The 17,150-nt window shown below is 44.6% G+C and overlaps 1 protein-coding gene across 2 annotated transcripts in view; it reads right to left on the reverse strand.

Annotated features, from left to right (window-relative positions):
• fgr (FGR proto-oncogene, Src family tyrosine kinase) overlaps positions 1-17,150 on the reverse strand; it is a 38,419-nt gene that overhangs the window by 12,569 nt on the left and 8,700 nt on the right. Inside the window, exons 2-8 of one of the 2 annotated variants that reach the window (XM_062962149.1) lie at positions 11,210-11,249; positions 6,428-6,693; positions 5,460-5,562; positions 5,200-5,298; positions 3,253-3,356; positions 1,939-2,088; positions 621-785 (exon numbers count right to left, since the gene is read on the reverse strand). In XM_062962149.1, coding sequence (XP_062818219.1) covers positions 621-785; positions 1,939-2,088; positions 3,253-3,356; positions 5,200-5,298; positions 5,460-5,562; positions 6,428-6,680 — 874 coding nt within the window. In that variant the 5' untranslated portion in view covers positions 6,681-6,693; positions 11,210-11,249. The remainder of the gene's footprint in view (positions 1-620; positions 786-1,938; positions 2,089-3,252; positions 3,357-5,199; positions 5,299-5,459; positions 5,563-6,427; positions 6,694-11,209; positions 11,250-17,150) is intronic. The other variant, XM_062962150.1, reaches the window with a different exon arrangement.

Below are 17,150 nucleotides of genomic sequence, written 5' to 3' on the forward strand. Positions count from 1 at the left end.
ATACTCTGGGGAAGACACAAACGTTTTAAAAGTTGGTGGGCTAAAAGGGATCGAAATGGTAATTTTCACGCCTCTAGCCCAAAAACTGAGCGGGGGGGGGGGGGGGCGGTGAGTCTTGGAAGCCCTCCCATTGCCACCATTGGTCCAAAAGATTTCATTTTTTCGTAAGCAAGACGAAAATTCTATTTGTATAGAATTTTCGGAAACGGGGACAAATACAAAACTGATCCAAAACGAATGAAACAAAACAAAACGAACAGCCACAACCACTAATGGCTTTCAACCTCCTTAGCTGATGAAAAAGCCAGTGAAGTTTCAAAAGTTTGCATGAGGCATTTTTGTGCATTTTGGTTGTCCAATACAAATAGATTTTGTATTTAGTTGTATTCTACAGCAGCAGTTAAGTGACCAAATTTCTTTAGTGTTTGTAGTTATGTACAGGGCTCTGAAAAGTTATGTAGGATGACAACTCCCAGAATCCTCCAGCAGGACCCTGCTCTGGGGGGATGATGGGGGCTGTATTCCAAAGAGTAATGTTCAACATGGGCACCGGGCCGGTATCCTTCCTCTTCCTCCTTCCTTTACAGCCCAGCTTCGCCCGTCCTTGCGGCCAGTCCTACCCATCCAGACTTCCCCAAACTGCCCGTTGCCCAGTTTCTTGATGAGCTGCAGCGACTCCCGTGGGATCTCCCAAACGTCTTTGGTTTTGACCGAGAGGTCTGCCAACTTGGGCATCCCTTTGTGGCACGGCACGGCCAGGCGGCAGCACAGCCCCGCAGCCCTCTCTTGCGGAAGGAGACCCCGGCACAAGAGGCAGCAGACAGGGATTCGGAAGAACGAAAGAAAGAACGAAAGAAAGAAAGGCAAACAGAAGACAGAATTAAAAGGCATGGGACACATTTCTCACAGAGGGCGGAAGTACTCTTTATCACCACCAGGTGGCAGTTCGTTGACGTCCGCTATTTAGGCGTCAAAAAAGATGGCATGAGAGGCAGTTGTCATTAATATTAAAAATTAACTAGGTATTTTGGATTCAGTATGAGAAGGCCTCCATGTGAGAAAGCCTCCGTGTGAGAGAGGCCTCAGTGTGAGAGAGGCCTCTGTGTGAGAGAGACCACAGTGTGAGAGAGAGCTCAGTGTGAGAGAGGCCTCCAAGTGAGAGAGGCCTCCATGTGAGAGAGGCCTCAGTGTGAGAGAGTTCTCTGTATGAAAGATGCCTCAGTGTGAGAGAGGCCTCTGTGTGAGAGAGACCACAGTGTGAGAGAGGCCTCAGTGTGAGAGAGGCTTCCGTGTGAGAGAGACTGTGTGAGAGAGACTTCACTATGAGAAGCTCTCCATGTGAGAGTAGCTTCAGTGTGAGAAGGTCTGATGTGAGAAACTTCGGTGAGCATAAGCAGCTGAGGGGATAAAGGAAGGGGCCTGAGGCCAGGAATTGTGGGAGTTGAAGTCCAAAATGCCTGGCGGGCCAAAGTTTGCTCATGCCTGAGCTAGAATATGGCCGAATCCTTTAGCCTAAACAAGCAAGTAGACATACACTGCAAATGACATTAGAAATATGCTAATTTTCCTAATGCATTTGCTCCTAATTTCCTAATGCTAATTTCCTAATCTTAACTGTTGCATAAGGGAGAAGAATTTTTATCAACGGCATGGCTTAATGCTCCCCAAGCTCTGCATTTTGAAGAATATGCACAACGCCTTCCTTTTAATCTTGGCAAAACATACAATACTGTTAATATAAAATCTATGGTCATTTAACTCTTATGGGCAGCAGCTCTCTGCCATTGCAAACATAGGGCCATTTGGAGGTTGACTTGAAGGTGCCTGAAAGTGACCCTGGAGTGTTTGCATACAAGGCCACCACGGTGCAATAACCCTTTTCGATAACATACCCCCCGCAAAACTTATTTTACCTATGTAAGGCAGTCCTTATTTTACCTATATAATGCTGGACCAGTTGCTGCACAGTATCAAACTGGGCCCTCGTGGTGATATAGTAACCTCCATTGTCCAGCTTCCGGATCTTATAATGCTTGACGTGGTCTCCTTTCACCTCGTCCCAATCCCGAATGGATAGAGAGTAGGCACCTGGGAGGAGGAGACCAAAGAACAGAGGTGAATCAGTACGGATGTGCAGAACATTCAGATATTTCATGTTACGGTATTGTTATGGCTGTGTTTATGGGACTTCGAGTCATCTGTTGACGTATGGCAGGCTTGGGCCAACTTCGGCCCTCCAGACAGGCCCCTACATTGGCAGTCTTCAGAAAGAACTTGAATGTGCCAATGTGCCTTCCCAGATTAATAGGAAATCTCCAATACCAAGTCCCATAAGCACTTTATTAGAATTAAGATCGCATATCGCACTCTGCACTTGCCCTATAAGCCTTATGTATCACCTATCACATCAGCACTTTTAATCTTGTACCCATTACTCTGGCCCGGCCCAGTTCTATTGTGTTTTAGCGTATTGTTATTGCTTGTTGTTTATACTGTTTTAATTGTTTTTAATTTGCTTTTTGTTTTGTATTGTTATATTGTGTGTTGAGGCCTTGGCCTTTGTAAGCTGCATCGAGTCCTTCGGGAGATGCTAGCGGGGTACAAATAAAGTTTAATAATAATAATAATAATAATAACAGGTGTTTTGGACTTTAACTCCACATCCATCGGGAAGTAGCAAAACGGGCCCTGGACCCCCTAAAGAGGCCCTGAACAACTCGTAAAAGGCACCAAATGGGCCAAACGGATCCTGGATCACTCTAAAGAGGCCCTAAAGGACTTGTAAAAGGCACCAAACAGACCTTGGATCACCCTAAAGAGGCCCCAAAGGACTCGTAAAAGGCACCAAATGGGCAAAACGGACCTTGGATCACGCTTAAGGGGCCTTAAAGGGCTTGTGAAAGGCACCAAACGGACCCTGGATCACCCTAAAGAGGCCCTAAATGACTTGTAAAAGGCACCGAATGGGCAAAAAGGGCCCTGGATCACCCTAAAGAGGCCCCAAAGGACTCATAAAAGGCATCAAATGGGCGAAACGGACGCTGGACCGCCCTAAAGAAGCCCCAAACAAGACAAATGTGCTGCTATATTCTGTCACATCTGTGGGAGGAAATCCTCACTGGACCTTTTCCATTCCATTGTCAGAAGCTTAAGCTGAACCATATTTGAAGGGTGTTTCCCTGTCCAGATTTCCAATGCTGGAGATGCCCAAGGAAGGGCCAGAGACGGTGCAAAGTCGTGCTGCAGGGTCACCTTTGGTGGTCTCACTCTCGCGGATGAGAAACGTCCCCCGTGGGTTGCCGTGGCACAGCAGCTGCCTCTCGGCATCCTTGCGACCAATTTTCCCAAAGTACCACCTATGAGAAAAAGAGACAAAGGAGTAATATTCAGGAGGGAGAAAGAGAGAACACCCCCACCGTCGCGGGAGCCAAAAGTAAACATCTGGGTAATACGAAGAAGCAAAGAGAAAAAGAAGAGCTGAAATAAACAAATACAATTTGTACAATTTGGGAGACAGCGTGGTTTTGAGAGGTTTGCGTGTTGAACTACAACCTTGGAGACAGGGTTCAGTTCACCACCATGGAATCCCAAACAAGAAAACTCTGTGATAAGTTCACCTTAGGGTAGTCATAAGGTGAAGGCACACAACAACAACAACAACAACAACAACAACAACAACAACAAAATAGCTTAACTCAAGGAGGAGGCAGAGCTTGGAAAATATACTTTTTTGGCCTACCTCTTCTAGAATCCAACAGCCAACATGAAGATAGTCCCAAGTTCAACTTCCACCAGGTAAATGTTAACTGTTGAAAGCAGTGGTTCCCAACCTTTGGGCCTCCAGGTGTTTTGGATTTAATAATAATATAATAATAATAATTTTATTTTTGTATCCCACCACCATCTCCCCGAAGGGACTCGGGCGGCTCACATGGGGACTAGCCCAGACAGCAACAGCGTAAAATACAACCAGTAAAATTAAGCATAATACATACATAAAAACACAAACAACAACAATCAGTTAAAACAAGGCAATAATAGCAACAGCTGGACATGCAGAGGATAAAAGTCTAAACTCTGGAAGACTTCAGTTCCCACAGTTCCTAACAGCTGGGATTTCTGGGAGTTGAAGTCCAAAACACCTGGAGGACCAAAGGGTGGGAACCACTGGTTTAAAGTCAGGAGAAACATTATTCTTAAGACAGTTGTTGACAGTCTCGGATAGCGGAGTCTTCCTGAGCTGGATGGACTTGAAAATGGCAGGTAAAACATTCATACATTCCTTATTTTTTAAAAAAACAACAATCACAACACACGCACGGACACACACTATGAAGGCTGACCAAGGAAGGGAAAGGAAGCCTCCTCCTCTCTCTCCATACAGCACAATCTCACTCTTTGGCACCCCAAATGCATTGTGACACAGAAGGAGAACTTTCTTCCACATCAGGCCCGGGCTGTGGCACAGGCTGGTGAGCAGGCAGCTGCAGCCAGCTGCAACAAATCACTCTGACCAAGAGGTCATGAGTTCGAGGCCAGCTCGGAGCCTGCGTTTGTCTCTGTCTTTGTCCTATGTTAAGGCATTGAATGTTTGCCTATATGGGGCCGGGCTGTGGCGCAGCTGGCTAGTAACCAGCTGCTATAAATCACTACTGACCGAGAGGTCATGAGTTCGAAGCTCGGGTCGGGTTAAGCCTCCGACCATTAATAGCCCCAGCTTGCTGTTGACCTATGCAGCCTCGAAAGACAGTTGCATCTGTCAATTAGGGAAATTTAGGCACGCTTTATGCGGGAGGCTAATTTACAACACCATAAAACTGCCTGCAAAACACAAGGAAAGGAATGAGGAAGTACAGCCACTACTGGAAGGTGAAGCAACAGCTCCCCCTGTGGCCGGAATCGTGAAGCTGGAAAAATGTTAAAAATGCCTCTGAGTCTGTCTATACTGTATGTTGTTTGTCTGTTGGCATTGAATGTTTTCCATATATGTGTTCATTGTAATCCGCCCTGAGTCCCCTTCGGGGTGAGAAAGAAGGGCGGAATAGAAATACTGTAAATAAATAAATAAATAAATAAATCAGGCACATCAGTTTTCTGTCCTTGGCAAAGAACGTGTGCAAAACTCCACGACCTCCCTTGGACGGATGTCCCACTCCGTCTCCAGCAGACTCCCAGGTCGTCCAAGCTGTCCGTACTTACTCCTCCGCCTGAATAGAGTCCACAGGTGCCACGTAGTTGCTGGGGATGTAGCCCGTTGCTCCCGTGCTCAAGGACCTGGCTTCCCACCAGTCGCCCTCTCTGAAAAAAAAAACAGAACAAAAGAAAGGAAGAATTTGTTAGCAAGTTTAGTTGGAGACACACTGTGCTTCTGGTCTGAGTATCTCCAATTCAAACCAAATGCAGACTTGCTCGCTTTGGCACAGCTGCCTCACAATGTGCCTTCAGGCCACTCGACTCACGTATTGTTGATGATGTGAAATTTCTCGCCCTTCACGAATGTCAGATCGTCCTCGGTTCTGGCTTCATAATCGTACAAGGCAATGAAAAGCGTCACCCCTCCACCTGCAAGGCACCAGCAGAAGAGCAGTGAGAAGCCAGCAAAAGCTGTAAAGGCACAATGTTGGCGGATGAAAAACGAAGCTAGAGGTGACCCACGTGTGACCCTCTCACCCATCACTACGCTGTTTTTCCATAACTAGCCCACAATATGTGTCACTGCCATTGGGGATGGATAAAAATGGTTGGACCTGACTTTCATATCAGTATGCCCTCCAGAGGTGTAGGATTCGAAACATCTCTGGCTGGTAGTAGAGTTGAGAATTATTATATGGTCCATCTACAGAAGACATGGGCAAACTTGGACTCTCTGGGTGTTTTGGACTTCAACTCCCACAATTCCTAACAGCCAGTACAAGAGTTGTTTCAAAATCCAAGACAAGACATCCAGCAGAGAATACGAAAAGGCAGCATTAAAACCCAATACAGAAATCCAGGAATATTCATTTTAACTTGAAAGTATTAAACGTGAACCTAGAATTCCCTGAGCTTAGCTAAGACTTGACCATGAATGTTGCTTCTCAAACTCCAACGTTGTCCAGACTGCCAAAAAACCCGTCTGATGTCTCTAATATAGCCATAAAATCATGACTTTCCCCTGATAACCTGATAAGGACTTTTTGGCTAACAGGTGCTGTGACCTTTGCAAACTCTGCTGGGAAGCTCTGCGGTCATGAAAACCAAATCTCTTATCTATCAGCGCATTAGTCTATCCACCTGGCAGTTCATCCTCTGGGTTCATCTCACCCTCTGACCTTGCTTCCCTAGTGAAAGTCATCTCAACAACATCTGGGCCCCTTTCTGGAATGTGGCCTTCTCTAGTCGCTGGAGATAGAAATGGCTCAGTTCCAGATTTGGTGTGGAGACAGACCTGTGATCCCAGCTCCAGGCATGTGCAGAGAAGGGGTGGGGTATACGCCGGAGCCCCCCATGAAGGCAGGCGTGGAAGGCCCCGGCGTTCCCTGGAAGTTGTTGAAGTCGGGGATGCGTGTGAAACTGTTGGGGGCATTCTGCTGGGTCGGGTCAGGGTTGTAGCAGGAGCTGGGAGGCGGGTTCGGTGTTCCGTCGCCACTGTTACTCTGGGCCTTATTCGTCTTCTTTTTCTTGCATTGCACACAACCCATTGCTGGGCAGCACCTGGGAGCGGAGGAGAGAGAGAAACAAAAGCAATGGAAATTGACAACGAGGCACCAGGGACTACAAACGGCACGGTAAGAAAAGCGTTAGCTGCAGAAAATCTGCTGACCAGAGAGTTAGAAGTTTGAAGCCACAAGTTGGAGTGAGCTCCCAGCTGTCAGCCCTAGCTTCTGCCTACCTAGCAATTCGAAAGCATGGGTTTTTTATTTGAGAAACTGCAAGTCACTTCTGGTATGAGAGAATTGGCTGTCTGCAAGGACATTGGCCAGGGGACTTTGCCCGGATGATTTGATGTTTTTACCATCCTTGTGGGAGGCTTCAATCATGTCCCCGCATGGAGCTGGAGCTGACAGAGGGAGCTCACCCGCACTCTCCCCGGGTTGGATTCGAGCCGGCAACCTTCAGGTCAGCAACCCAACCTTGAAGTCATCAGTCCTGCCAGCACAAGGGTTTAACCTACTGCACCACTGGGGGCTACTCGAAAGCATGTAATGCGAGTAGATCAATAGGTACCGCCAGCAATGATCCGAGAACGTCTATGGACAACAAGGTCCTCATCATGGAACAAGAGCACCTCCCCATGGCCAGAGTTGGGTATTGCCTCTGTCTGTCTGTGCATTGTATGTCGTTGTTCACTGTGTAGACAAGGCACCGAATGTTTACCTTATAGATATAAACTGCAATCCACTCTGAGTCCTTCTGGGGAAATAAAGCGGAATATAAATCAAGTGTATTACTACAATCCCCGGCACTTGCAAGCATGAGACACACTGGAGTTGGCTTATATTGTCTAAAGCACCGAGAGGTCCCTTTCTGGTTTGCCTGCCTCTGCAATACGGGATGGGAAAGAAGCAGGAGGATATGGGGTGGTAGAGGTCTGGATCATCATCATCATCATCATCATCATCATCATCATCATCATCATCATCATCATCATTTAATTACTTATTAATCGCCCTCCATCCAAGATGCTCTAGGCGATTTACAAGATAAAATTGTAAAGGATAAAAATACATACATACAAATATTGATTAAAAATATTAAAATAGATTAAAAGCTCTAGTAAAGAGCCATGTCTTGAGTGCGAGGGTGAAAGGCCCCAACTCACCCATGGCTCTCATCTAGGGCGGCAAGGCATTCCATAAGGCAGGGGCAGAAATAGAGAAAGCTCTGCGCCTGATCCTCTCCAAGTGCACTTCTCTAGGACCCGGTACATAGAGTAAGTCTCGTTGGGATGGTCGTTGCGACCTCCGATGATGGGAGAAGGAGAGACGGTCCCTAAGGTACGATGGGCCCTGGCCGTAAAGAGTTTTAAAGGTCAGAACTAGCATCTTATATAGACCACGGGAATCAGTTGGAAGCCAATGAAGATCCATATGGATCCATAGGAACGCATTCAAAGCAAAATTGCAGTGCACAGAACACTGCATGCAAAAAGCGCCTTTGTTGTCCTCATTACATAAGCACAAGCAGGCACACGCGTGGTATGAAATGGTAGGCAATCCCTCGAATGGTGTTCCTGGGGCAGAACGGAGGAGGAACCGGCAGGATTCAACCAAGAACAAGAAGCAGAGAAAGGAAGCCTGCTCGCTGGCTGTGCTCCTCAAGGACGGCGGAATGAAAGGTGCCTTCTTGCCCCCGTCCTCTTCCTGCCACAGGCTTGTTGCATGGCAACGTATTTGGAATGTGAAGCCAAGAAAGGCATCTGTCTTGGGAGACGAGGTGGGCCACGGAAGCACACCCAAAGGATGGGAGGTGGGCTGCGCATGTGCGACCGGACGGAAAGCCCAGGCCTTAGCCGTGCCATTCTTGCCCACCTCACTCCCAGGACAATCCCTTGCTCATCGGGACGGACAGATGTCTAGATGGCCAGAAAAAGTGGTCTTCTTTTTCGAGGTTTTGGAGTCTCACCAACCAAATCCAGGTACAAAATTTGGCACTAAGGTATTTGGAGTCCAGGAATACAGCAACTCAAAACAATGACAAACATCTACATCAGCCATGGTCCAGGTGTTTTGGACTTCAACTCCCACCATTCCTAACAGCCTATCAGCCACTGTGAGTTTATAAGGCAATGTAGAAGGGGCCTTAATAATAATAATAAACAACAACAACAACAATAATATACTAAATCCTCTTACTATAACTAACTGCTCTGCTCTCTCAAATAATTGCTTTTCTAGGTTGCTGTGAGTTTCCTGGTCTGTCTGGCCATGTTTAAGAAGCATTCTCTCCTGATGTTTTTCCCACATCTGTGGCAGGCAACCTCAAAGGTTGCGCCTGCCACAGATGTGGGTTAAACGTCAGGAGAGAAAGCTTCTGGAACATGGCCAGACAGCCCGAAACACTCACAGCAACCTAGGCAAGTGAGGTGTATGTATGTGTGTGTGTGTGTGTGTGTGTGTGTGTGTGTATGTATGTATGTGTATGTATGTGTGTGTGTGTGTGTGTGTGTGTGTGTGTGTGTGTGTGTGTGTATATATATATATATATATATATATATATATATATATATCTATCTATCTATCTATCTATCTATCTGTGGAATGATGTCCAGGGTGGGAGAAAGAACTCTTGTCTGTTGGAGGCAAATGTGAATGTTGCAGTTGGACACCTTGATTAGTATTGGATGGTCTTGCAGCTTCAAAGCCTGGCTGCTTCCTGCTTGGAGGAATCCTTTGTTGGGAGGTGTTAGCTGGCCCCGTTTTTTTTCCTGTCTGGAACTCCCCTGTTTTTGAGTTTTTAATACCGGTAGCCAGATTTTGTTCATGTTCATGGTTTCCTCCTTTCTGTTGAGATTGTCCACATGCGTGTGGATTTCACGATTACCACGAAGCTGCAGGAATAATCCCTGAAGACAACGATGCTATCATGTGTACTGGCAGTAGTTTGTGAGTAATATTATCTGCATACATAGCCAGGATGCTTCGGATGAGGCCTGCGGAAGACCGCTAGCGATTTGTATTGTCATTCCGATGCACCTCCAACTGAGCCTGGTTGCCTCGCTCTCGACTGTCCCACTAACCCAGGGCTGGTGGTGGCAGGTGGCCCTGATATCGCTGTCATTCCGAATTATGGGATGTTCCTCCGCCACCCGAGCCTCCCGTGGTCTTTCTCCGTCCAACCAGACTCTGCCTGGAGGCCTGTCTGGATGCCGCCCTCTCCTCCTCTCCTCTCCTTCTGCAAGATTGCAAAGGAAAATGCACGGCTGCTGCCCTGGGCAAACCAGGAAACATCTCCTGCAGCCCACGCTGGCATTCGTGTCTCTTCAGAACTTGATTAGCATTTGAATATGACAAGAAATGATCAGGCACAGACCAAGATATTGTGGTGTTCTTGCTTTTGTTGCTTCTTTTCCTTGCTCCTCTTTTATTCCTGTGCCTTTACTCCAGATGGACAAGAAGTGCGTTTGACTGCATTGGCACAATTGACGCTGTCCTATACCCAGCCGTTGCACTTTATTCTGGCCCAGCTCTAGAGGTTGCAACATATTGCACATACAGTAGAGTCTCACTTATCCAAGCCTCGCTTATCCAAGTTTCTGGATTATCCAAACCATTTTTGTAGTCAATGTTTTCAATATATCGTGATATTTTGGTGCTAAATTCATAAATACAGTAAGTACAACATAACATTACTGTGTATTAAACTGCTTTTTCTGTCAAATTTGTTGTATAACATGATGTTTTGGTGCTTAATTTGTAAAATCATAACCTAATTTGATGTTTAATAGGCTTTTCCTTAATCCCTCCTTATTATCCAAGATATTCGCTTATCCGAGCTTCTGCCGGCCTGTTTAGCTTGGATAAGTGAGACTCTACTGTATATAAATTCTATTGCCTTACTCCAATCTTGAATATGCTAACTGGGTTACCTCACAACCTCTGAGGATGCCTGCCATAGATGTGGGCGAAACGTCAGGAGAGAATACTTCTGGAACATGGCACACAGCCCGAAAGACATACAACAACCCTATTGAAAACATTGACTGCAAAAATGCACTGGATAATCCAGAACATTGGATAAGCGAATGTTGGATAAGTGAGACTCTACTGTATATAAATTCTATTGCCTTACTCCAATCTTGAATATGCTAACTGGGTTATTTGTTGGTTGAATATGTTTTTAGTGTACTTTATATGCCTTGTTTTTATATGTCTACATTACATGTTTTATATGCATTTTGATATTGTATTTTATGCTGTATTTGGGCTTGGTCCCCATGTGAGCTGCCCCAAGTCCCTTCGGGGAGATGGGGTGGGATACAAAATAAATAAAATAATAATAATAATAATAATAATAATAATAATAATAATAATTATTATTACAGTAGAGTCTCACTTATCTAAGCTAAATGGGCCGGCAGAACCTTGGATAAGCGAATATCTTGGATAATAAGGAGGGATTAAGGAAAAGCCTATTAAACATCCAATTAGGTTATGATTGAAGTTGAATCCAGTTAAAAACAAAGTAGAAGCAACCAATAAATTGTATCTTGCCCGTCTTTGGCACTCACCAGGCTGGTCGTTCAGGTCAGTGTTCTGGCTCCATGTTTCCTGTTGGGTGACAACAAACACAAAGCGGCCGCATTAATCGAAAAGGATCCCAAAGGTCAGACGGATTCACACACCCCGCAAGTGGATACTTTAATATTGACACTGTAATAGCATTAAGGGGGAAAGAGGACACACAAAGAGATCTTTCAATCTATATATATAAAAGGGTAATGAAATTTCGGCCTAGGACAAAACAACAAAACTACACATCCCAGAAACACTAAACTTGGCAGCACAACTTCTCACCTATGCCTCTACGTTCATACCACAAAAAGAAAAGAAAAATAAAGTCCTAATTAGAGGGAGATGAATAATTGCTTTTATCCAATTGCTGCCAGTTAGAAGGCTAAGCTGCGCCCACTTGGTCTCCTAGCAACCCACTCAGCCCAGAGGACAGGCAGAGTTAGGCCTCACTTAGGCCTCTTCTACACTGCCTATAAAATACAGATTATCAGATTTGAACTGGATTATATGACAGTGTAGACGCAAGGCCCTTCCACACAGCTATATAACCCATTTATAATCTTACTAGCTGTGCCCGGCCACGCGTTGCTGTGGCAAAGTGGTGGTGATATTGGTTAAAAATTGTTGTGTAATTTTTATTTGACGTTATTTGCAATTTTTTATTAATTTTATTGTAAGTTATCTTTTTATTTATTATATTTTATTATTTTCTTGTAGTATTTTTAGTTATTTTCTGTTATTATAGTATTTTATTGTATTAATTTTTAGTGTTTTTTATTATTTTTTATTGGGTTGCTAGGAGACCAAGTTGGAGGAGCTTAGCCTTCTAACTGGCTGCAATTGGATAAAAGCAATTATTCCTCTCTCTCTAATTAGGACTTTATTTTTCTTTTCTTTTTGTTGTATCAACCTAGAGGCGTGGATGATGGGTTGTGTTGTCAAATTTCGAGGTTGGGGGGCCTGAAGTTTTGTTGTTTTGTGGGTCGCCGTGATGCCATCACTCTTTTATATATATAGAAGATATTATCTGCTTTGAACTGGATTATCTTGACTCCACACTGCCATATAATCCACTTCAGTGTGCAGTCGGACACAACTGGACTTTAATGTCAGGAGAAAACCTTTACCCTTTACCTTCACTACCACCAATTCCTCAATACTTTATTTCCCAGAACACCAGACTTTTCCACAGCAACGCGTGGCCGGGCACAGCTAGTAATACAATAACACAAAAAGAAACCAGGCTTAAAATGAAAGCTATGGTTCCTGTGGGCTGGAGAAGATGCTTTTCAGGAGCTGTCCAAGTGCTGAACCTCCTTGGAGGAGAAGGCTCACTGCCTTGGATGGTTCCTTCAAAGTTCAGACTAAAAATTCATTCCTTGACAAACCAACGCCACAACCATCTGCCTCCATTGTCCCCAACCATGCTGGCTGGGGCTGATGGGAGAGGCAATCCAACAACCCCAGGTCAAGTACAGGTTTCCTACCTCTGCTGTGTGTTGTTACATTAGATCTGCTCAAAGGGCCCACGTTTAGCACTCCTCCTCCACTAAACAAAGGCAGGGTGCCGGGCTTGTTAGTTTCGCCTGCTGTTAACACACAACCAAGGCTTCACATCCGCACGGCTTCCGATTACAATTGACCAAGGGCTACGTTTCTTAGAACGGAACAGGAAGTTGGTTAGACTCACGGTGAGACGGCACATCCTGAAGTCGAAAGGGGGCCTTGAATGGACTGCAAAACTACCCATTATGAAGCACATCCGTCCACACTTAACCCTTCACCCACACCTGTATCTTTACCTATTAGAGGTGTGCAATTCAGTTAAACCCCGTTCTGTTTTCGATGTCCCAACTTTGGTGGGTCCCCAGGTCCATTTTTTGGGAGCCTCCTGAATCAGGTTGGGGGGAAATCCATTTTTTGATCCAGGAACTGAAAGATCGGGGAAAATCTGGCCAATTGGAGACAATGGGGAACTTACAAGGTTTCCCTTTCTGTCATTTTGGAGTTGTTTTATAGATATACCTTGATATTGTTTATTTGATGATCCATGATTTGATGCGTTTTGTTATGTTTTACATGGCATTGAATGTTTGCCAATATTTGTTGAAAACCCCAAGTCGAGCACTGTTAACGTTTTGGGAGAAGACCGAGGCAAAGAAGGTGCTGAGTAGTTCTGCCTTTTCTCTGTCCTCTGTTTGCATTTTGCCATAACAACAACAACAACAACAACAACAACAGTACTTTATTTCTTCAGGAGATAGGGCGGGACAGAAATAAATTGTTGTTGTTGTTATAATAATAACAACAACGCTTTATTTCTTCAGGAGATAGGATAGGATAGAAATAAATTTTGTTGTTGTTGTTGTTGTAATAATAATAATAATAATAACAACAACAACAACATTTATTTCTTCAAGAGATGGAGTGGGATAGAAATAAATTGTTATTTTTGTTGTTATTATTACAGTAGAGTCTCCCTTATCCAATACTCACTTATCCAAGTTTCTGGATTATCCAAGCCATTTTTGTAGTCAATGTTTTCAATATATCGTGATATTTTGGTGCTAAATTCGTAAATACAGTAATTACAACATAGCATTACTGTGTATTGAACTACTTTTTCTGTCAAATTTGTTGTATAACATGATGTTTGGGTGCTTAATTTGTAAAATCATAACCTAATTTGATGTTTAATAGTCTTTTCCTTAATCCCTCCTTATTATCCAAGATATTCGCTTATCTAAGCTTCTGCCGGCCCGTTTAGCTTGGATAAGTGAGACTCTACTGTATTATTATTATTATCAGGGTCTGGTCAATGAGAAAAAAAGCCCAAACAAAACACACTGCAACCAAAATTATCCGCCAAAAATGATTTTTTTTTTGTATGAGACCAAAAATCTAAAGCAACTCTCCAAATCCCAAGCAGTATAGAATATACAGTAGAGTCTCACTTGTCTAACATTCGCTTATCCAACATTCTGGATTATCCAACGCATTTTTGTAGTCAATGTTTTCAATACATCATGATATTTTGGTGTTAAATTAGTAAATACAGTAATCACTACGTAGCATTACTGCCTATTGAACTACTTTTTCTGTCAAATTTGTTGTATAACATGATGGTTTGGTGCTTAATTTGTAAAATCATAACCTAATTTGATGTTTAATAGGCTTCTCCTTAATCTCTCCTTGTTATCCAACATATTCGCTTATCCAACGTTCTGCCGGCCCGTTTAGCTTGGATAAGTGAGACTCTACTGTATTATTATTATTATTAGGGTCTGGTCAATGAGAAAAACACACCGTAACCAAAATTATCCCCTAAAATGATTTTTTTGGTACGGGACCAAAAATCTTAAGCAACTCTCCAAATCCCAAGCTGTATAGAATATATATATAAGAAATATCCTGCGTTTCATGACATCCAAAATTTGCTTTTCTGAAGCAACTCTCTGATTGTGCCTAATGGTAGAGCTTGATAGATGCTCAATATTAAGAGCATTTTCACACAAAACAGTCACACAGTTTGCATGCATGAGGGAGTTTTCTAACCATTCTCAAATCCTATTGCATGACATCCAGTTAAGATTGTATGGCAGGGAACTCCTTCGGCATCACATCAAGGACTAGCAAGCCTCCACCTGTGCGCATGAAACATGGTCTTCCCACATTGGTGAGGAAACCGCAGCAGATTGCCACGGAGTGGTCTTTGGGATGCGTCCAACCACTCGAGCTCCAAGCTCCTGGCACGGAAACCACGTGGAGGCAGATGGTTGTCGGGAGACGATGGGTTCGCCATGAAGTGCCAGCATTCCGCATGTGAGCATGGCATGTGAGCATGGCAACCAAGAGTCAAGTGGTGGGGAACAGAGCATGATGCCTATGCGCACCCACCCAGGAGAGAAAGGTTAGGTTCCTGGAAGGATTCAGAGGGAACAGAAGGAGAATCAGGAAAAGGAGAAGGGATACGGCCACACCTTTAAGGCTAACCCGTTTTTATTTCGGCATGAGCTTTCGTGGATATAAACCCACTTCTTCGGATGCAGTGCGAAGTGATCTCAAGGCACTTTTGGAGAATTATGATCTATGGAAAGTCATGAAATCATAATCATAATAGAAATCACAAATGTTCTATCAATATACGTGATGTACCACCAAGCCACTGTCTTTGCCGATATCTCTTGCAGTTTTTGAAAATAGATATTTTTTTAAAAAATTATGTCAGAAGCGATTTGAGAACATAATGCAAGTTGTTTCTGGTCATAGAATCATAGAATCATAGAATCATAGAATAGTAGAGTTGGAAGAGACCACATGGGCCATCCAGTCCAACCCCCTGCTAAGAAGCAGGAAATCTTAGCAAATCTGGTGTGAGAGAATTGGCTGTCTACAGAGACATCGCCCAGGGGATGCCCAGATGTGTTGCTAGGAGGCTTCTCTTATGTCCCTGCAAGCTAGAGCTGACAGGCGGGAGCTCATCCCGTCGCAGAAGCGACTTGAGAACATCCTGCAAGTCGCTTCTGGTGTGAGAGAATTAGCCATCTACAGAGAGGTTGTACGGATGTGTTACCATCCTGCTGGGAGGGAGGCTTCTCTCACATCCCCGCAAGCTAGAGCTGACAGACAGGAGCTCACCCCGTCTCGCAGATTTGAACCACCAACCTTCAGGTCAGCAGTTCAGCCGGCACAAGGGTTTAACCCATTGCACCACTTAACATAGCGGAATGATACAAAACATAGGCATTGTGAGAATAAGATGGAATGGCTCCACTTAACCTAATAAAGAAAATGCACAAACTCCTTTTGCATGTTGCAAAACTGCAGATGAGACGAAGCATTTCCTCCGACCCGCCGTGCATCCATTTTATGCTCAGTCCGCCCTCGACAGGATTTTCCTTGTTTAATTTATCTCTTCCTTGCACACTCTCTGCTATTTTTCCCTACTTGGAAACACACACAGGTGCAAAGTTCCCATAGTAACTGGGCTTTTTCCTCATGGAAAAAACATCTGCTGTGAGGGGAGAATTGGTGGTTTTATGGCACTGAGGCGATGAACACCAGCACCGCCCCGAAAAGGCCCCGGAGATGATAATTGCAAATATTTTTCACAATGCATTTGGTCTATTTCAGCCATCTAGATAATAATACAGATAGTATTGCCAGTATAGGAGAATGGGAGATATTATCTACAGTTTATGGGCCATATGAGGAGCAACTATGACAATGTGGCCTGAGCCCTTCTCACAGCCACACCAGAGAACTCCAAGTGGCCAGCGACTGGTCAAAGCACATTTAGTATCATGCCAAGTTGTTGTTGTTGTCATGCTTGATTTAGGGTTGTTGTATGTTTACAACATGTACGGCCATGTTCCAGAAGTATTCTCTCCTGACGTTTCGCCCACATCTATGGCAGGCATCCGAATACTGTCACTTCAAACACACTCTGAGTGTCAGCAACTTCCAAAGAGAGTCGATATCTATAGTTTGCCTTTTCGATAACTACAGATAACAACACAACCGTCCAATGCTAAGGCTTCCCACCAAATGGAAATGTAGAGGAGAGTCTACGGACCTGCCGCAGACCAGGACTGCCTTCTGTTGAGTTACGAAGGCGGAGGCATTACTTTTCATTCAACCCTTGTATTCTAACGGTCTCTGCCGCGTGTTCCCTTCGTGGACGCCCCACGCGGTTCCATCCCAGCCCCCCGCCTTCTCCATTTCTGCTCAGCTTCCTCCTTGTCGCTGCAACAAACCGGACCAGCGTTGTGTGGCTTCCTGTCTCCATCCTGTCTCTTGCCGCCCTCGGCTCTGCTCCGCCGCTTCCTCCTTTGCTGTGCCGTGGTCAAGTCCGCTTTTGTTTGCAAAGACCTCTGGGCCAATCGCTCCGCTGCTTGCTGGGACTGTGAGCAAATGTGGCCTCTGCTACGTGTCTGC

This window comes from Anolis carolinensis, unplaced genomic scaffold (genome assembly GCF_035594765.1).
Source record: "Anolis carolinensis isolate JA03-04 unplaced genomic scaffold, rAnoCar3.1.pri scaffold_10, whole genome shotgun sequence".
Classification (NCBI taxonomy): Eukaryota; Metazoa; Chordata; class Lepidosauria; order Squamata; family Dactyloidae; genus Anolis; species Anolis carolinensis.